The sequence below is a fragment of the Anopheles moucheti genome, chromosome 2, assembly GCF_943734755.1.
Source record: "Anopheles moucheti chromosome 2, idAnoMoucSN_F20_07, whole genome shotgun sequence".
Taxonomy (NCBI): domain Eukaryota; kingdom Metazoa; phylum Arthropoda; class Insecta; order Diptera; family Culicidae; genus Anopheles; species Anopheles moucheti.
This window is the reverse complement of record NC_069140.1, coordinates 19,115,766-19,136,930: the sequence shown is the minus strand read 5'-3', so window position 1 is coordinate 19,136,930 and position 21,165 is coordinate 19,115,766. Positions and strand designations below refer to the sequence as shown.

Here is a 21,165-nt window from a genome sequence, read left to right as displayed (position 1 = left end):
CACAAGATGGCGGACAAGATGGCGGCCAAGATGGCGGACAATTTGGCGGACGAGATGGCGGACACAAGATGGCGAACAAAATGGCGGACACAAGATGGCGGACAAGATGGCGGACAAGATGGCGGACACAAGATGGCGGACAAGATGGCGGACACAAGATGGCGGACAAGATGGCGGACAAGATGGCGGCCAAGATGGCGGACAAGATGGCGGACACAAAATGGCGGACAAGATGGCGGCCAAGATGGCGGCCAAGATGGCGGCCAAGATGGCGGACAATTTGGCGGACAAGATGGCGGACACAAGATGGCGAACAAAATGGCGGACACAAGATGGCGGACAAGATGGCGGACAAGATGGCGGCCAAGATGGCGGACAAGATGGGGGACACAAGATGGCGGACAAGATGGCGGACAAGATGGCGGACAAGATGGCGGACAATTTGGCGGACAAGATGGCGGACACAAGATGGCGATCAAAATGGCGGACACAAGATGGCGGACAAGATGGCGGACAAGATGGCGGACACAAGATGGCGGACAAGATGGCGGACAAGATGGCGGACAAGATGGCGGACAAGATGGCGGCCAAGATGGTGGCCAAGATGGCGGACAATTTGGCGGACAAAATGGCGGACACAAGATGGCGGACAAGATGACGGACAAGATGGCGGACACAAGATGGCGGACAAGATGGCGCACACAAGATGGCGGACACAAGATGGCGGACAAGATGGCGGCCAAGATAGCGGCCAAAATGAAGGACAAAATGGCGGACAAGATGGCGGACACACGATGGCGGACAAGGTGGTGGACAAGATGGCGGACAAAAAATGGCGGACAAGATGGCGGACACAAGATGGCGGACAAGATGGCGGACAAGATGGCGGACAAGATGGCGGCCAAGATGGCGGCCAAGATGGCGGACAATTTGGCGGACAAGATGGCGGACACAAGATGGCGGACAAGATGGCGGACCAGATGGCGGACACAAGATGGCGGACAAGATGGCGGACAAGATGGCGGATAAGATGGCGGACAAGATGGCGGACACAAGATGGCGGCCAAGATGGCGGACAAGATGGCGGACACAAGATGGCGGACAAGATGGCGGACAAAATGGCGGACACAAGATGGCGGACAAGATGGCGGACAAGATGGCGGACAAGATGGCGGACAAGATGGGGGACACAAGATGGCGGACAAGATGGCGGCCAAGATGGCGGACAATTTGGCGGACAAGATGGCGGACACAAGATGGCGGACAAGATGGCGGACAAGATGGCGGACAAGATGGCGGACAAGATGGCGGATAAGATGGCGGCCAAGATGGCGGACACAAGATGGCGGACAAGATGGCGGACAAGATGGCGGACAAGATGGCGGACAAGATGGCGGACAAGATGGCGGACAAGATGGCGGACACAAGATGGCGGACAAGATGGCGGACAAGATGGCGGACAAGATGGCGGACAAGATGGCGGCCAAGATGGCGGACAAGATGGCGGACAAGATGGCGGACAAGATGGCGGACAAGATGGCGGACAAGATGGCGGACAAGATGGCGGCCAAGATGGCGGACAAGATGGCGGACACAAAATGGCGACCAAGATGGCGGACAAGATGGCGGATAAGATGGCGGCCAAGATGGTGGACACAAGATGGCGGACAAGATGGCGGACAAGATGGCGGACACAAGATGGCGGACAAGATAGCGGACACACGATGGCGGACAAGGTGGTGGACAAGATGGCGGACACAAAATGGCGGACAAGATGGCGGACAATTTGGCGGACAAGATGGCGGACAAGATGGCGGACAATTTGGCGGACAAGATGGCGGCCAAGATGGCGGACAAGATGGCGGACAAGATGGCGGACACAAGATGGCGGACAAGATGGCGGCCAAGATGGCGGACAAGATGGCGGACAAGATGGCGGACAAGATGGCGGACAAGATGCCGGACAAGATGACGGACAAGATGGCGGACAAGATGGCGGACAAGATGGCGGACAAGATGGCGGACAAGATGGCGGACAAGATGGCGGACAAGATGGCGGACAAGATGGCGACCAGATGGCGGCCAAGATGGCGGCCAAGATGGCGGACACAAGATGGCGGACAAGATGGCGGACAAGATGGCGGACAAGATGGCGGACAAGATGGCGAACAAGATGGCGGACACAAAATGGCGGACAAGATGGCGGCCAAGATAGCGGACACACGATGGCGGACAAGGTGGTGGACAAGATGGCGGATAAGATGGCGGAAGAGATGGCGGCCAAGATGGCGGACAAAATGGCGGCCAAGATGGCGGACAAGATGGCGGCCAAGATGGCGGACAAGATGGCGGCCAAGATGGCGGACAAGATGGCGGACAAGATGGCGGACAAGATGGCGGACACAAGATGGCGGCCAAGATGGCGAACAAGATGGCGGACACAAAATGGCGGACAAGATGGCGGACAAGATGGCGGACCAGATGGCGGACACAAGATGGCGGACAAGATGGCGGACAAGATGGCGGACAAGATGGCGGACACAAGATGGTGGACAAGATGGCGGCCAAGATGGCGGACAAGATGGCTTACAAGATGGCGGACAAGATGGCGGACAAGATGGCGGACAAGATGGCGGACAAGATGGCGGACAAGATGGCGGATAAGATGGCGGCCAAGATGGCGGCCAAGATGGCGGACACAAGATGGCGGACAAGATGGCGGACAAGATGGCGGACAAGATGGCGGACAAGATGGCGGATACAAGATGGCGGACAAGATGGCGGACAAGATGGCGGACAAGATGGCGGACAAGATGGCGGACAAGATGGCGGACATAAGATGGCGGACAAGATGGCGGACAAGATGGCGGACAAGATGGCGGACAAGATGGCGGACAAGATGGCGGACACAAGATGGCGGACAAGATGGCGGACAAGATGGCGGACAAGATGGCGGACACAAGATGGCGGACAAGATGGCGGACAAGATGGCGGACAAGATGGCGGACAAGATGGCGGACAAGATGGCGGACAAGATGCCGGACAAGATGGCGGCCAAGATGGCGGACAAGATGGCGGACAAGATGGCGGACACAAGATGGCGGACAAGATAGCGGACACACGATGGCGGACAAGGTGGTGGACAAGATGGCGGACAAGATGGAGGGCAATTGGGGAGTGGGTGGTGTCCCGTGGGAGGTGGGTGGTGACCCGTGGGAGGTGGGTGATGACCCGAGGGAGGTGGGTGGTGACCCGTGGGTGGTTGGTGGTGACCCGTGGGAGGTGGGTGGTGATCCGTGGGAGGTGGGTGGTGACCCGTGGGAGGTGGCACGGCATTTCGTTCGTGGGGATGGTATTTCGTACCAGTCGATGGAAGTTTGAGCGAGAGAGATGAGAGATACTTCCCATTTCATCCATCTCACTTGCACTTGGGATTTGCTAACTATCGGGAAGCGCCGGGAAGTGAGCGATGAAGGAGGAAAGGGGAAGAGGGAGAGGGAAGATGTCACCTCTTGAAAAACTTGCTCTCCTGGTATCGCAAATCTGAAAACAAATGTGTGCACGGGTATGGTAAAGTGGTTTTCACAGTTGACCAGTTGATTTGGTCATTGGACAAATATGTCAGCATTTTGTCAACTCTTGTGGCTCTGTACCTTATGGATCAAAGAATGCTATAAAACATAATCAATTGTTGAAATAGTTCAAAAAGTAGAAGCCCACCACAGAAATCAACCGTTAATTTTTTTTCATCGCCTAAAACATCGACGTGAGCGAATGATCATGGAGGTAGTCTTTTAACACAAAAACTTGACCTAGCATTTTAGTTTTCAAATGCTAAAAGCTATGCAAATCTAACCGACTGTGCATAACAAAAATTATTTTTATTGTATAAAATTTGCGTTGTTTGTTTGATGGGATACACAATGTTAAACAATCCACTAAACTGGAGTTGGTGGTGATATAGCCGGTTCCGATATTGTATTCGAAGATGGTGATGGCCCTGGCGGACCATTTGAAGAAGATGATTAGGGGCGGACAAGCGGCGGATCAAACGGTAGGCCGAGTAGGACTGCGCTTTCCAGGGCCTCAATGCCCCCCCTCCTTCTGTTTTTAAAATTTAGAGGCCCCAATTCCGCCCTGGGCCTCCAAGGGGATTGATCATCCACTGATCCGAGTTACACTGTTATCCTGATCTTATCGGAATATTATCGGACAGTTATCGGGATGTTACCAGGCTCTAAACGTATTCTTATCAGACTTTAAACAGGCTCTTATCGGTTTGTTATCGGACTATTCTCTCACTCTTATTGGGCTCTTGTTGGACTTTTATCGAGTCGTTATCGTACTGTTATCGGTTTCTTATCGACCGAATATTGGGTTCTTATCCAGCTCTTAAAGGTATCAAACTCTTCGCAATCCCGGCGTTGACCACGGCTTTAACTCCGGAGCCTTCCACTTATTTCTTGATTCTTCCGTAGTCGACACGGATTATCGGTTATGGAGTCGGAGCAGATTGATGAGCCCTTTCCGGATTCTCCATCACTAAAAATGGAAGAATAATTGATGAGTACGGTGATTTGTGGAACTCAAAGGACAGTCATAGCTTTGATTGATTTGCAGACACCAAGGGTGCGAAATAAAGTCCTGACCGATTTAAAGCGATTCTTTAACCTCCAACTGATTACTGCAGCGTGACGGAGGAAGACCACCCAGGGATATCTAAAACACTGCGATCGCACAGATAACCAACGTAAATAACTCGGTGATTGATTTCGCACATATGAGATAACTTGTTTGTTTATTTTTTTAAGGAAAATCCCGGTCACTAAAACTGAAACATACGCACGGAGCTGATAAGCGGATAAGCGGGATAAGCGATGGTACGTAACGTGTTTAGTGTCCAGTGATATGTTACTATCCGATCGTACGGGCCCTTTTCTAGCTGACATGTTTATGTACTCCCGGCGAAGTTTGATAAAGCTTATCTTACCGAGTGGGTAAGCGAAAAATTATCCGCATCGAGAAAGGGAGCAGAGTCCTCGGAAGCGTATATAAAGCGAACGCCATCTGCGGGAGCGACAGCTGATACAATTAGACACGGTGTACCGTGAAGGATGTTTAAGTTTGTGGTAATTTTATCGCTGGTGGCCATTGCGGTGCACGCACAGGATGCGGTAGGTTCTCATACTGATTCCGGTAAACCGCGGCTGCAGTAGATACTAAAAGATCGTCTCTCTTTCGTTTCTCATTCGTCCCTAGTCCCGGCCAATCATCAACACCAGCGGTGGACAGATCCAGGGTGTCACATCCAGCTGTGGACTGTTCTGCAGCTACTTCGCCTTCAATGGCATCCCATACGCGCAGGCTCCGGTAGGTGATCTGCGCTTCCGCAACCCCCGGCCACACGGTGGCTGGCAGGGAGTGAAGGATGGCAGTGAGCACCGGGATACCTGCCCGTCGGGAGGCTTGCTTGGTGGAGTGTCCGGCAGTGAGGATTGCCTGTACCTGAACGTGTACACCCAGAACTTGATCGGACAGCGACCGGTGATGGTATGGATTCATGGTGGATCGTTTACCGGTGGGTCCGGTAATTCGTGGATCTACGGCCCAGACAATCTGATGCCGGAGGATGTTGTGGTCGTCACGATCAACTACCGTTTGGGCATTCTTGGATTCTTCAGCACGGACGATGTGCATGCGGCTGGTAACTGGGGCATGAAGGATTGTGTGATGGCATTGCAGTGGGTGCGTCAGAATATTGCCGCCTTCGGTGGTGACCCGAACAATGTAACAATCTTCGGCGAGAGTGCTGGCGGTGTTGCCGTCCACTATCTGGTCCTGTCGAACAAGGCGAGCGGTTTGTTCCACAAAGCCATCGCCCAGTCCGGTACGGCGCTCGTCCCTTGGGGCTTCCAGTACCGTCCGCGGGAGCTGGCCTACAAGCTGGCCGATAAGCTCGGTTACTCCCATGACAGTGCACAGCTGGTGCAGAGTCTACGCAGCACGCCGATCGAGCGGCTGTTAGATGTGCAGGGGGGTTGGCTAGATATTGAGATCCCGCGCGGTTTCAAACCGTTCGAGTTTGTGCCGAACGCGGAACCGGTCAACTCGCCGGAGGAAACCTTCCTGACGCAGTTGCCGATGGACATCTTGAACGCCGGTACGTTCAACCACGTACCGTTCATTGCCGGGTACATGAGCATGGAGAGTATGTTCATGGTGTACGAGCACACGATCGACAGCACGGTGTGGGATTCGTTCACGCGCAATCCGGACTACTTCGTGCCGCACTTCTGGAACATTCCGCACGGTACGGCGGCTTCGGCCGCGGTCAGCCAGGGTTTCCGTAACGCGTACTGGCAGGATCGTCCCCTCAATGACAACATCATGGTCGAGTGGATGCAGTTCCACACCGACCAGCAGTTCATCTACGCCATCGACAAGACGATTCGGGTCCATGCTCAACGCTCCAGCGCTCCGACATACTACTATCAGTTTAGCTTCGACGGTGATCTGAATCTGGTCAAGCGCTTGCTGCTGCTCGGTAGCTGGCCCGGTGCGATGCACGCCGACGATATCCCGTATCTGTGGTCGGTTACCGATCTTACGCTCTCGCCCATCCTGCCGACAAACCACGCACGCACGGTGAGCAATCGTTTCGTGCGCCTGTTTACCAACTTTGCTCGGTTCGGCAATCCGACCCCGAATGCGGTGGACACGCTGCTCCAGAACCGTCAGTGGCTGCCGGTAACGGCTGCGAGCGTACCGTACATGGACATCGGACACGATCTGGTGACGAGCGTTAACCCGAACGGCCAGCGCACGTCTGTGTGGCGCGATCTTGAAGATCGCTACGCTAACGATCCTTTCCGCTTCCCACGAAAATAGGCTCAACTCAACTAATCTGATAACTGTATAAGCGATAGAGAGCATAATATGCATCATTAAAAGACTTATTTTTTGTTTTCAATTTATGGGTTTTTGTATGATTTTCAATTGCGCCTTTCAAACCACGAGATTTATTATTTACTTGGAGTTGACTTCATTAGTTCGGTGATTTTCAATGATATTTACATTTTTGTTATCCATCTTAATGCAGCTTTACCAATGCTCTTTCGATTTAGTAACGGCTCGAACAAAATCGACCATTTGACCCCCTGGAAACACCCTGCAGGGGTCTGATTTTATCTTGTTTTTGTTCTGTTTGACGTCAGCGGCAATAAATGATGTACTGCAGGATTATCTGTATAGACGAATGCGAATAAAAGGTAGATTTGTTCGCAAAGGCCTAACAGAAATACACTTAATTCGCTTCCATTGACGGATTGCCCGACGCCTGTTTTATTACGCACAATTTCGGCTTGCTAGATAAGAAGCATTCAAAGGTTCCGATAACGGGGCGTAATTAAGTGACCAGGCGGTATGGCGTCTTAAGCCAACAGCTTAAATTGGCTTAAAGTGTTCGAGTGCAGTTTTAAGAGATACTGAACTGGCTTCAAGTGAGCTGGTTCAGAAGGAGCATTCGCAGAACTACAGTTCAGACGTCCTTCTAGTTATTTTGAAAGCACAGGAAGCTTACCAATATGTTATTCTTTTACTTGTGTCGAAAATATTCGACAAAACATGTCGAAATTATGCTAACGAAGATTCGTTAGAATCTCTTCCGAAAGAGCCTGACATCTACAAATAAAAATCTCCTAACACTTATCTAAACTTTCAAAATATAATATTACTTACTTCAACATTATATCGCAACGAGTGCTTCTTGCAATGTGGAGACTGTGCACATGTGGAACTCATAACAGAGCGAAGCAATTTTCAAACGGAGCCAGAGCGGACCAAAATCAAAACACAACGATACGGCCAAACAAGATATTTACAAAGTATCAAAATTCAATGATCATTGATTGTGCTTTGGGGCAAACCAGATCTGTTCATCACCGTAACTTGTAATCCGAGTCTTGATAACAGGAATATAGTCCAGTACGATTTGTAATACAGAATGAGCGAGTTACTAAGTTGTGAATTTCAATTCTTTTATTTATTTGTTATTTAGTGGATTGTTTAACATTGTGTATCCCATTAAGCAAACAACGCAAATTTTATTTAATAATAATAGTAATTTGTGTTATGCACATCCGGTTAGATTTGCATAGCTTTTAGCATTTGAAAACTAAAATCAAGTCAAGTTTTTGTGTTGAAAGACTACCTCCATGATCAAACAAACATCAGCAAAGTATCGAAAACAAAGTTCCCTTGCGTACAACTCAGAGTTCTAATGCGTAGCCCTGAAACCGGGCCGTTAAGCTAGTCTATATATAAACGATTGTATGAGGTAAGGAGAACCATAACGCCACTACTTGGATCACATTTTCTACGATTTACGTACATTTATGATTCCTGATTAGTCCAACGACTTCTACGATTTTATCGCCCAAGGTACAGTTTCCAATCGGTCTTGGCCGCCATCTTGTGTCCGCCAACTTGTCCGCCATCTTGTCCGCCATCTTGTCCGCCATCTTGTCCGCCAACTTGTGTCCGCCATCATGTCCGCCATCTTGTCCGCCATCTTGTCCGCCATCTTGCGCGCCATCTTGTCCGTCATCTTGTCCGCCATCTTGTCCGCCATCTTGTCCGCCATCTTGGCCGCCATCTTGTCCGCCATCTTGGCCGCCATCTTGTATCCGCCATCTTGTCCGCCATCTTGTCCGCCATCTTGTCCGCCATCTTGTCCGCCATTTTGTCCGCCATCTTGTCCGCCATATTGTCCGCCATCTTGTCCGCCATCTTGTCCGCCATCTTGTCCGCCATTTTGTCCGCCATCTTGTCCGCCATCTTGGCCGCAATCTTATCCGCAATCTTGGCCGCCATCTCGTCCGCCATCTTGTCTGACATCTTGTGTCCGCCATCTTGTCCGCCATCTTGGCCACCATCTTGTGTCCGCCATCTTGTCCGCCATCTTGTCCGCCATGTTGGCGGCCATCTTGTGTCCACCATATTGTCCGCCATCTTGTCCGCCATCTTGTTCGCCATCTTGTCCGCCATCTTGTGTCCGCCATCTTGTCCGCCATCTTGTCCGCCATTTTGTGTCCGCCATCTTGTCCGCCATTTTGTGTTCGCCATCTTGTCCGCCATCTTGTCCGCCATCTTATCCGCCATCTTGTGTCCGCCATCTTGTCCGCCATTTTGTGTTCGCCATCTTGTCCGCCATCTTGTCCGCCATCTTATCCGCCATCTTGTGTCCGCAATCTTGGCCGCCATCTTGTCCGCCATCTTGTCCGCCATCTTGTGTCCGCCATCTTGTCCGCCATCTTGTCCGCCATTTTGTGTCCGCCATCTTGTCCGCCATTTTGTGTTCGCCATCTTGTCCGCCATCTTGTCCGCCATCTTATCCGCCATCTTGTGTCCGCAATCTTGGCCGCCATCTTGTGTCCGCCATCTTGGCCGCCATCTTTTCCGCCATCTTGTCCGCCATTTTGTGTCCGCCATCTTGTCCGCCATCTTGGCCGCCATCTTATCCGCCATATTGGCCGCCATCTTGTCCGCCATCTTGGCCGCCATATTGTCCGCCATCTTGTCCGCCATCTTGTCCGCCATCTTGTCCGCCATCTTGGCCGCCATCTTGTGTCCGCCATATTGTCCGCCATCTTGTCCGCCATCTTGTCCGCCAGCTTGGCCGCCATCTTGTCCGCCATCTTGTCCGCCATCTTGTCCGCCATCTTGTATCCGCCATCTTGTCCGCCATCTTGTCCGCCATCTTGTCCGCCATCTTGGCCGCCATCTTGTCCGCCATCTTGTCCACCATCTTGTCCGCCATCTTGGCCGCCATCTTGTCCGCCATCTTATCCGCCATCTTGGCCGCCATCTTGGCCGCCATCTTGCATCCGCCATCTTGTCCGCCATCTTGTCCGTCATCTTGTCCGCCATCTTGTCCGCCATCTTGGCCGCCATCTTGGCCGCCATCTTGTCCGCCATCTTGTCCACCATCTTGTCCGCCATCTTGGCCGCCATCTTGTCCGCCATCTTGTCCGCCATCTTGTGTCTGCCATCTTGTCCGCCATCTTGGCCGCCATCTTATCCGCCATCTTGGCCGCCATCTTGTCCGCCATCTTGTCCGCCATCTTGTCCGCCATCTTGTATCCGCCATCTTGTCCGCCATCTTGTATCCGCCATCTTGTCCGCCATCTTGGCCGCCATCTTGGCCGCCATCTTGTCCGCCATCTTGTCCGCCATCTTGTCCGCCATCTTGGCCGCCATCTTGTGTCCGCCATCTTGTGTCCGCCATCTTGTCCGCCATCTTGTGTCCGCCATATTGTCCGCCATCTTGTCCGCCATCTTGTCCGCCATCTTGTGTCCGCCATCTTGGCCGCCATCTTGTCCGCCATCTTGTCCGCCATCTTGTCCGCCATCTTGTCCGCCATCTTGTCCGCCATCTTGTGTCCGCCATCTTGTCCGCCATCTTGTCCGCCATCTTGTCCGCCATCTTGTCCGCCATCTTGTATCCGCCATCTTGTCCGCCATCTTGGCCGCCATCTTGTCCGCCATCTTGTCCGCCATCTTGGCCGCCATCTTGTCCGCCATCTTGGCCGCCATCTTGTCCGCCATCTTGGCCGCCATCTTGTCCGCCATCTTGGCCGCCATCTTATCCGCCATCTTGTCCGCCATCTTGTCCGCCATCTTGGCCGCCATCTTGGCCGCCATATTGTCCGCCATCTTGTCTGCCATCTTGTCCGCCATCTTGTCCGCCATCTTGGCCGCCATCTTGGCCGCCATCTTGTGTCCGCCATCTTGTCCGCCATCTTGGCCGCCATCTTGTCCGCCATCTTGGCCGCCATTTTGTGTCCGCCATCTTGTCCGCCATCTTGTCCGCCATCTTGTCCACCATCTTGTCCGCCATCTTGTCCGCCATCTTGTTCGCCATCTTGTGTCCGCCATCTTGTCCGCCATCTTGTCCGCCATTTTGTGTCCGCCATCTTGTCCGCCATCTTGTCCGCCATCTTGGCCGCCATCTTGGCCGCCATCTTGTGTCCACCATCTTGTCCGCCATCTTGGCCGCCATCTTGTCCGCCATCTTGTCCGCCATCTTGTCCGCCATCTTGTCCGCCATCTTGTGTCCACCATCTTGTCCGCCATCTTGTCCGCCATCTTGTCCGCCATCTTGTCCGCCATCTTGTCCGCCATCTTGTCCGCCATGTTGTTCGCCATCTTGTCCGCCATCTTGTCCGCCATCTTGTGTCCGCCATCTTGTCCGCCATCTTGTCCGCCATCTTGTCCACCATCTCGGCCGCCATCTTGTCCGCCATCTTATCCGCCATCTTGTCCGCCATCTTGTCCGCCATCTTGGCCGCCATCTTGTCCGCCATCTTGTCCGCCATCTTGTCCGCCATCTTGTCCGCCATCTTGTGTCCGCCATCTTGTCCGTCATCTTGTCCGCCATCTTGTCCGCCATCTTGTCCGCCATCTCGTATCCGCCATCTTGTCCGCCATCTTGGCCGACATCTTGGCCGCCATCTTGGCCGCCATCTTGGCCGCCATCTTGTCCGCCATCTTGTCCGCCATCTTGTGTCCACCATCTTGTCCGCCATCTTGTCCGCCATCTTGGCCGCCATCTTGGCCGCCATCTTGTCCGCCATCTTATCCGCCATCTTGTCCGCCATCTTGTCCGCCATCTTGTCCGCCATCTTGTCCGCCATCTTGGCCGCCATCTTGTCCGCCATTTTGTGTCCGCCATCTTGTCTGCCATCTTGTCCGCCATCTTGTCCGCCATCTTGGCCGACATCTTGGCCGCCATCTTGGCCGCCATCTTGTCCGCCATTTTGTCCGCCATCTTGTCCGCCATCTTGTGTCCACTTTCTTGGCCGCCATCTTGTCCGCCATCTTGTCCGCCATCTTGTCCGCCATCTTGTCCGCCATCTTGTCCGCCATCTTATCCGCCATCTTCTCCGCCATCTTGTCCGCCATCTTGTCCGCCATTTTGTGTCCGCCATCTTGTCCGCCATCTTGTCCGCCATCTTGTCCGCCATCTTGTCCGCCATCTTGTCCGCCATCTTGGCCGCCATCTTGGCCGCCATCTTGGCCGCCATCTTGTCCGCCATCTTGTCCGCCATCTTGTCCGCCATCTTGTCCGCCATTTTGTGTCCGCCATCTTGTCCGCCATCTTGTGTCCGCCATCTTGTCCGCCATCTTGTCCGCCATCTTTGCCGCCATCTTGTCCGCCATCTTGTATCCGCCATCTTGGCCGCCATCTTGTGTCCGCCATCTTGGCCGCCATCTTTGTGAGGGAAGGGGGGAGGGGGATGGAAGGTGTTACCTCTTGAACAACATGCTCTCCTGGTATCGGAAATCTGAAAACAGCTGGTTTGTATGAAAAGTTAGTGTATAAACATTGCATACCTTACGGCGGAAAATTGGTTGCAAAGTTAGTGTTTAAACATTGCATACCTTACGGCGGAAAGTTGGTTGCAAAGGTAGTGTATAAACATTGCATACCTTACGGCGCAGTACCAGGAGCTACCTCTTCCGTGGATGCTCTCCTGGTACTATACATTCGAAAACTGGTAGTTTTCGAAGAAATTTTTCACGACCAACGGGAAAGTTAGTGTTTAAACATTGCATACCTTTCGGCGGTTTTTGAGCAAAATTGCTGCAAAATTTTACTCGACCTACGGAAAATGTTAGTGTTTAAATATTGCATACCTTTCGGCGGTTTTCGGCCAAAATTGCTGTACAAGGTGCTACCTCTTCAGTGGATGCTTTCCTGGTATCAAAAATCGGAAAACAGCTGGTTTTGTATGGAATTTCGTACCAACCGACGGAAAGTTTGAGCGAGATGAAGGATGCTTTCCGTTTTATTGATATTACTTATTAGCGATCGTTCACATGTGTTTGATAGTATGCAATAGCAATTATGGTGGGCAAATTTGTCCCAAGCTGCAGATATCACCTCTGGAAAAACAGGCTCTCCTGGTATCGGAAATCTGAAATCAGTTGTGTGCGCGGCTACGGTATGGTGGTTTTCACAGTTAACCAGTTGATTTGGTCATTGGACAAATTTGTCAACTCTCGTGGCCCTGCACACATTAATGTGAATTTCGATCGTTCGCTTGATCTTCGCGTATGAAGTTTGATGCTCCAATTTTAGGTCGGTTGTCCGTGCACCAAGAAATCCAAGAATTTCTGGGCCGATCTCTTCGCTCATTGTGAAGACACTTGCGATAATTTCGTCACATTTACACTTGCACATTTACATCAGTATGAAACACACTATGTGCTCCTCAGGCACAATTTGATAGTCAGTAGCAAATTATAGGGATACAAAACCACAAAGCACTCACTAATTTTTCTCAAACAAACTGAGTTTTCAATGCAAAAAACGAGACCGCTTTCAGCACGCACGACAATGTTTTAGCAATACTACTATGATAGGTTCTTCACTGAACACATCGTTTTTATATCAATGCATACTTGATTTCTTCAAGTATCTTTTTTTGTGTTCTTTTTTTAATTTGGATCAACGATTTCGCGGTGATGATCTTCAACCGTATGGATTTAGAATTGGAAATTTTAGAACAATTTCAGTCTAACAACGATGCAAATGTTAGCGAGATTACAACAATGTAGTTTGAACAGTATTCTACAAGGGGATATGATGAAATGTTTGGACAGTTCGGGATGGGTGGACATAAGCTGAACCTACAATCCAGCTTCAATTAAGTAATAATCAAGAAAGACAGAAATGGTATTCCAAGAACCATGAGGTATGAAATATCAAACGGAAAAGAGAGTTCTAATGATTGCAATATGATTTTATTCATAATCTATGACAATGCTAGCTATTTCCTAGTACACTGACAGATTGTGTCGGTTATAACATCATTACCGGTTTGCAAACTTGCAGAAATTGTGACAATCGAAATACTAAACACAATACTCCACCACAATACTGTTTCGAAACACGCAGGCTGGACATTTTCACGGTTCAATCGGGGAGAGAAAACAATACCACACCACGAGTATCGCAATGGCAATAGCTTGCGAATATTGCGGTAGTGGCAATGGTTTCTATTCTGGGTAGTGGAAGCATGGTTTCTATTCTAGCATCTAACGGTAGGATTATTTACGAGCAGATGAAAAAATCCCGTTCAAGAAATAGAATACATGAATAGGTTGAAGTAAAAGGGCATATAAAGGTTCACGGGGCGGCCAGATGGTGTAATGGTAGCGCAGTCGGTCTGCACAAAACAGGACCACGGAAAAATTCATCAGGACCACCAAACCTCCTTACGCAGCACTGTCCATCCTACGGGTAAATAAAGTAAAAAAGCAAAAAATGGTAGGCTTCAACATCCTGAGGATGTCGTGCCGATAAAGAAGAAGGAGTTTGAGTACACTGCATACTTCTCTTGCGTAGCCGTGTAACCGGGCCGACATAGCTAGTCAAATAGAAACAAATGTTTTATATAACCAAGGATATTTTCGATCAAATTGTTTCCTTTTTAATTAGATTTTGTGCTATAAATTAACTCTGCTGCTAAATTTCCAAAACTCGCACAATCGGCACAAATTGTTTGGGGCCCCCAACACGGCGAGGCCCTAGGTGACCGCCTACTCCGCCTACCGTTTGATCCGCCGCTGATGACACTACAAAATATATCGTGGGTCGCATCGGACAAGTATATACTCAATCTTTAGTTGACTATTTCAAGCAACAGATATTGGCGATGCATTCCTGCAGTTGTCGCTAAGTTTTCGTTGGGAACTATATAAAACCTAATATTTGTTAAAAATACATTTATTATTCATCGTCATAGGAGATATTGAAGTCATTCTACATTCAGGTCTACACTTTTGTTCTTAGTCTAATTATTATTGAGAGTGTACCTTCACGAAACCCATGCCCGGCGTTGGATGTATCGCTCGCATGTGTAGCTGATAATCCTGCCGCTGTGAAAACAGTTTCTGACAAATGGTACATTTGATGCCAAAGTTTTCATTCCTAATACCGTGCACCTCATATTCGTGCTTCTGATACTGTAGCTTCGTCCGGTAGGACATGTTACACATCTTGCATTTAATCCGCTGACCGTCGTTAGGTACCACCGTTGGCCTCGTAGAGTTGTTCTGAACGGCGGTTTCTCTTTGCCGTTTTGGGCAATTGTGACTGTATAAGTTGGAAAGTTCCACAAATAGATTCGTACAGTGATTGCAACGGTAAAGTTGCTTTGGTCCTGCCGCCGCTACATATTGTTTGTTTTCGGCCTGTGGAGGAAATCTTTTCGTGTTAGCTTCCACGTTTAGTGTCCTGGTGGTGGTATTATTTACGGGAATTGTTGAAGGTTTCATTGGCACAGGTTTTTTAGGTAACTGAGGTGATGGTGCTGCATATGGTGGAGTGATGCGTTTTCGAACCAATATGTTTGGGCCAGTTTTGGCGAGCGACGCATTTAACAGATTTGCTCGTTGCGGTGGTGATGACTTTGGAGTTTCTTCAGACTGAATTTCGATGCAGGTACCACCCTCCATGACGATGTGCTGCAGTTGACCATCGACATGATACACATCGATCTGTGCCTCTTGTTCAACGATTTCGCTTACAGGAACATCTTCCAAAACAATCTGTCCGTCCAGAGCATTTGTAGCGAGGAGTTCTTCCTCGTAGGCGTTGTTTTGCATTTCTATGAAAACCAATGGAGAGGGTTCATAGATATTACCCAGGCCCGATTCAATCGTATTAACGGGAATTTCCGTTTCTATGTCCGCCATCCTCGGGCTTTCCGCGAGCAGTCTCAGGGCATAGTTGTAGTCGTGTGCATTTCTGTACAGAGTGTCGAAATCATGCAGCAACGCGATACACATCTCACAGATGGCACTAGGAAAATCCTTGACAGGATCGAACTCTATCTTGAGATAATTGTTCACAATCCGCAGCAATTCACCATGAGTCTCTTGCTCTTCCGCACTAGTGCCGATCACGTTAAGAAGGTTGATTTCCGACAGGCAAAAGCGACAAAACTTCGTAACATCATGACGGGGACTACAATGGAGGAATGATTATAAATGCTACTGTATGTCCATTGAATTTCGTGTTGCTTTTACTTACAGCGTAATGGTAGTCATTTCAACATTCGTTTCTTTGATATTTTCTCTGTTTTGTGAAGAGTGAAATGCCGTTCAAACTGTGTGGCTTGTTGTTTGTTTGTGTTTACAAGCTGCACTGTCAAAAGTACAGTGCTGACAAATCATCTGCGCCAGCTTCGTGCGCATGATGCCGATCATAAGGTCCGTTTTAGTTATGAAAATTCTATCAATCAACTATCGTATGATAATAATTTGTTCCATTTTTAATTATACAGCGGTTTTCAAGTTTATATATGTTTGTGGGAAAGTGATGCGTTAAATATGGCATACACTGTGCATGTTTATGTTTTGAAAATGACGTTTATCAAATGTCATTGTGCTGCGTTGCATCGGTGCATTTGTTCTATCTCCTCCAGACAGTGAGTCAAGCCTCCTGTCGTACATTCAAAATAGAAGATATTTCAATAGGTTTGTTGTGTGATTAACATAAAAAGGCGGGACATTACGATACATAAGTGTCGAGCTCGACATTAGGGACCAACAGATTTGTAAGTTGGAATCTAGTCCGGATCGAACCTGTACTGGCCCCGAATCATTAACCATCTACGAGGTAAACATTAATATAACGAGAACGATAAAGAATGCTTGTGGCATCCATGTACAATATTGGAAACAAAGCACAGCTCATTTGTCGTTGTTTTGCAGGAAGAATTTGACTCAAGTGATCGTGACTACACATCTCTATCGAAAGCAAAACAACCTTCGTTCTTACGAGCACAACCTTCGTAGTGTTAATCTAGCCGTAATCATCATACATGCATCGCTCTTATCAGTAGCAGAGTCGTTATCGGAGATTGCACTGTTCCCTGCTTATGGTCATAGTTACGCGTTTTGTCGGAAGGGAACACTTCGCCTAACAGTCCAGTCATCGCCATTCCGCTGTAAAGATATGAAACCACACCTGAGGTTTGTTACCGGTTCGATCGATCGAGTCTTCTCCGGTCGACAGCCGTGGCAGATCGTTGCCATAACTACTACTACGGTGCTCGGCACAGTGTGGCTCTGTCAGGTGCTTTTCCAGGAGGAAAGTCTTTACCGACGAGCGAAAAAAAAGGTGTTCAAACTAGCACGTCTCATACCGGCCGTGCGAAGGAAGATCGATGCAGAAATTAAGAAAATAAACGACGGTTTCATCAAGGACATTAGTCAGGCGGGTAACTACTATACCGAACTGCCAAACGATGGCATGAGTCAGGACGAAATACTCAAGCAAGTGGACGAATACCTGGAACTGGGGCACTATCGATGGAAGGAAGGATTCATTTCCGGTGCCGTGTACTACTACAATCCCGAGTTGATTAGGCTCGTGACGGAAGTGTATGGTAAAGCGTCCTACACTAACCCGCTGCATCCTGATGTGTTCCCGGGCGTGTGTAAAATGGAGGCCGAAGTGGTCCGGATGACGGCTACTCTTTTCCACGGTGGCCCAAGAGCATGTGGTACCATGACAACGGGTGGAACGGAATCTATCATGATGGCCTGCAAAGCGTACCGCGATTATGCAAACGACCAGCGTGGTATTACCAAACCCAACATGGTACTGCCCGTAACAGCCCATACAGGGTTCGATAAGGCGGCCAAATACTTGGGAATCTTCACGAAGGTGGTGCCGGTAAATGCCGACACGACTGAGGTGGACATCAAAGCGATGGAACGTGCCATCAATCGCAACACGGTTATGTTGGTCGGATCGGCACCGAACTTCCCGTACGGTACGATGGATGACATCGAAGCGATAGCGGCACTCGGGCGCAAGTATAACATCCCGGTGCATGTCGACGCATGTCTCGGTGGGTTTTTGATTGTGTTCATGAAGCGTGCTGGTTATCCGGTGCGCCCGTTCGATTTTAGCATTCCCGGCGTAACGAGCATTTCGGCCGATACGCACAAGTATGGTTTTACGCCGAAAGGCTCATCGGTGGTGCTGTACTCGGAGAAGGTTTACAGACATTATCAGTACACCGTAACATCCGACTGGCCAGGCGGTGTGTACGGTTCACCCACGGTGAATGGTTCGCGTGCGGGCGGTATTATCGCAGCGACTTGGGCTACTATGATGAACTTTGGACTAGATGGTTACGTTGAGGCAACGAAGCGTATCATCGATACCACTCGTTACATAGAGAAAGAGTAAGCGTATAAGACAGAAAGGAGGCAACGCCGTTTGCCTAGCAACAGTATGTTGTTAGCGGTTTTTGATTGCTTTAATTTGTTCTATTACAGACTACGTGACATCAAAAACATCTTCATATTCGGCACCCCCGCTACGAGTGTCATCGGGATTGGGTCGCGCAATTTCGACATTTTCCTGCTGGGTGGAGAGTTAAGCAATCTGGGATGGAATTTGAACTCGCTCCAGTTTCCCTCGGGGTGAGTTGGTATATTATGTTTTGTGTTCTCGTTCTCTGTAATGTAAATTTGTCCTCATTTCTAGAATACATATCTGCGTGACATACATGCACACGGAGACGGGTGTGGCGGACAAGTTCATCCAGGACGTCCGCAGTAAGGTGGCACTGATCATGAAGAACCCCACCAAACCCGTCGAAGGAAAGATGGCCATTTACGGTGTCGCTCAGTCGGTACCGGATCGTGAGCTGATCGGAGATTTCACCAGGTGCTTTATCGATTCCATGTATTACACGCCTGTCGATAAGACGACAGAGTAAAACACTGCACGCAAGAAGAACGCAGAAGGAATACACGTTAAACGTAAAGTGGCTTTACAAACATCACGCATAGGGAGAGCAGGAAATGAGATGAGAGTATATTTTTAAAGCTGACTTTAAGTCGTATGTAACGTAAAGTAAAAACAAATGTTGTATAATTTGAATGCTCTTATTGATATAGTTTATTGCGTCCGTTTTTGATGAGTTTGATTTCATATTTCGAAAGGTGCGTTTGCATACGTTTGCTGCAGGTTGTACCATAGATTCATACGGGTTGGATTAGGAGTTTGTTGGATCACCGCTAAATCGTACCCTACAGAAAGATAGCCTGCACCTGTTGCTCCAACCGTGGACCATAGAACGTTTTGTAATAAGGCTTCCTGCGTTGGAGTGGGATTACTGTCGATTGAAAGCATTTAGTGAACAACTACGGAGCGGCTTCTTAAATACTGCATGATGCTTACCCAGTTCTGGCAAAGTTCGTCCACATCCGTACGACACGACTGCTCACGGTGTTTGCATGACTGTCGGGTGAAACCGGTACCAGCATAGCCGCCGGTATGTGGAACACGTACGGTAGCTCATCAGTGTGTATCGCTCCCGGATGTTGTACTCCAAAGATTTTCTTATACAAATTCAAATCCCCGTCGTAAGCGAACTGATAGTAGTACAGCGGCACAGAGGTCGTTTGGGCGTGTAGTCTAACCGTTTGGTCGATAGCAAACAAGAACTGATGGTCGGTCTGATAAACCGACCACTCGTAATCCAAACTAGCTGCCAACGGTTGACTTTGCCAGTAATGTTGACGAAATGCTCCACTTATCTGATTGGAAGAGGCGGTCCCTTCACCCACGTTCCAGAAGAAAGGCACCAACAAATGAGAATTTGCATTGAACTGTCCCTTTACGGTCGGATCAATCGCATTCTCCAGTGCGGTGAAAAAAGCACCTTCGAGATCAGTGTACCCAACGATGAACGGAACACGATGGGCACCGGATCGGATAAGCTCTATCGGACGCTGGCGTATGATGGTTTCTTCCGGTGCATCGGCCGGTTCGACCACAGGGCCAAAGTCAAGCGGACGAAGAAATCTTGGCACCGGAATGGTGAATGCAGCCTCCTGGAACGGAATAAACTGTTCCGCCGGAATGGTTCTCAGCAGTTCGACGTACGTGCTGCTGTCAGCGCCAAATCCAAATGCTAGCGCGATACGATCTGCGTAGAATTTTGGTCTTGTCTGGAAAGCGTACGGTACCAGCGCCGTGCTGCTTTGGGCAATCGCTTTATGAAACAGACCCTGTCCATCGTCGGTCAGCACCAGCAAGTGTACCAATGCAGCACCGGCCGAATTACCAAAGATCGTTACATTGTCCGGATCGCCACCGAAGGCAGCGATATTGGTGCGTATCCACCGGAGTGCCTGCAGACAATCTTTAAGCCCCCAGTTACCGGCGGCATAGCGATCTCCGGTGCTAAGAAAACCTAATGCACCTAACCGGTAGTTTATCGTCACGAGCAGCACATTATCCTGGATCAACTTTTCTGGGCCGTACTCCTCACTGTTCCCCGAATTGGCTCCGTAACCTCCACCGTGAATCCAAACCATTACCGGACGCGTGCCGATCAGTTGCTGTGTGTAAACGTTCAGGTACAGGCAGTCCTCGTTGCCACGGATCAGTCCGGGAGTAAGGGCCACCTGTAGACAATCGGAACCATGGTTGCTACCATCGCGAACGCCCTGCCATCTTGCACGCGGAACAGGATTTCGAAAACGCAATGACCCTACCGGTGGTTCCGCATACGGCACACCTTTAAACGAGTAGTACGTGCAGAACAGTCCGCAAGATTCCGTTGTACCCTGCACCTGTCCGGCGGGACAGTCGATGATGGGTCGGGACGGGTCACTCTGCGAACTAACCGATGTTACGGACATTAGCAGCAAGAAACTGACAAACGCAACGAAGGGAGCTTTTTGTGTGGACATTTTGTGCGACACCATCTTACACTGAACTCCCATGGGATCTGGAGATCGGACTGGATAAGGACTTGCAAAAACCAAACCTTCCAGAGATAAGATTAGCAGTTCAATTTATCGAAACTGAAAGAGTGATGAAGCAGTGGATTAGATACAGCGGCGGATTAAACGGTAGGCGGAGTAGGCGGTCGCCTAGGGCCTCGCCGTGTTGGGGGCCCCAAACCATTTGTGCCGTTTGTGCGAGTTTTGGAAATTTAGCAGCAGTGTTAATTTATAGCACAAAATCTAATTAAAAAGGAAAAACTGATCGAAAATATCATTGGGTTTTATATATCCTTGGTTATATAAAACATTTGTTTCTATTTGACTAGCTATATCGGCCCG

At 49.7% G+C, this 21,165-nt stretch overlaps 4 protein-coding genes across 4 annotated transcripts; 2 read left to right on the top strand and 2 right to left on the bottom strand.

Moving 5' to 3' along the window:
- The first annotated feature begins 5,114 nt into the window (after positions 1–5,114).
- Positions 5,115–6,888, top strand: LOC128304475 (bile salt-activated lipase-like). The gene is made up of 2 exons (XM_053041672.1): positions 5,115–5,174; positions 5,260–6,888. Exons 1-2 carry the CDS (start codon positions 5,115–5,117, stop codon positions 6,886–6,888), a joined length of 1,689 nt encoding a protein of 562 aa, XP_052897632.1.
- A 7,965-nt stretch (positions 6,889–14,853) lies between these two features.
- On the bottom strand, positions 14,854–16,203 carry LOC128298080 (uncharacterized). The gene is made up of 2 exons (XM_053033811.1): positions 16,100–16,203; positions 14,854–16,033 (listed from the first exon to the last, which is right to left on the bottom strand). Exons 1-2 carry the CDS (start codon positions 16,114–16,116, stop codon positions 14,866–14,868), a joined length of 1,185 nt encoding a protein of 394 aa, XP_052889771.1. The 5' UTR covers positions 16,117–16,203; the 3' UTR covers positions 14,854–14,865.
- A 338-nt stretch (positions 16,204–16,541) lies between these two features.
- LOC128296945 (sphingosine-1-phosphate lyase) lies at positions 16,542–18,961 on the top strand. The gene is made up of 4 exons (XM_053032481.1): positions 16,542–16,687; positions 16,783–18,267; positions 18,361–18,507; positions 18,572–18,961. The coding sequence occupies exons 2-4, from the start codon at positions 17,027–17,029 to the stop codon at positions 18,804–18,806; spliced, it is 1,623 nt and encodes a 540-aa protein (XP_052888441.1). The 5' UTR covers positions 16,542–16,687; positions 16,783–17,026; the 3' UTR covers positions 18,807–18,961.
- Positions 18,962–19,018: 57 nt separating this feature from the next.
- On the bottom strand, positions 19,019–20,790 carry LOC128310051 (bile salt-activated lipase-like). Its single transcript, XM_053046586.1, has 2 exons — positions 19,271–20,790; positions 19,019–19,205 (listed from the first exon to the last, which is right to left on the bottom strand). The coding sequence occupies exons 1-2, from the start codon at positions 20,788–20,790 to the stop codon at positions 19,019–19,021; spliced, it is 1,707 nt and encodes a 568-aa protein (XP_052902546.1).
- Positions 20,791–21,165: the final 375 nt, after the last annotated feature.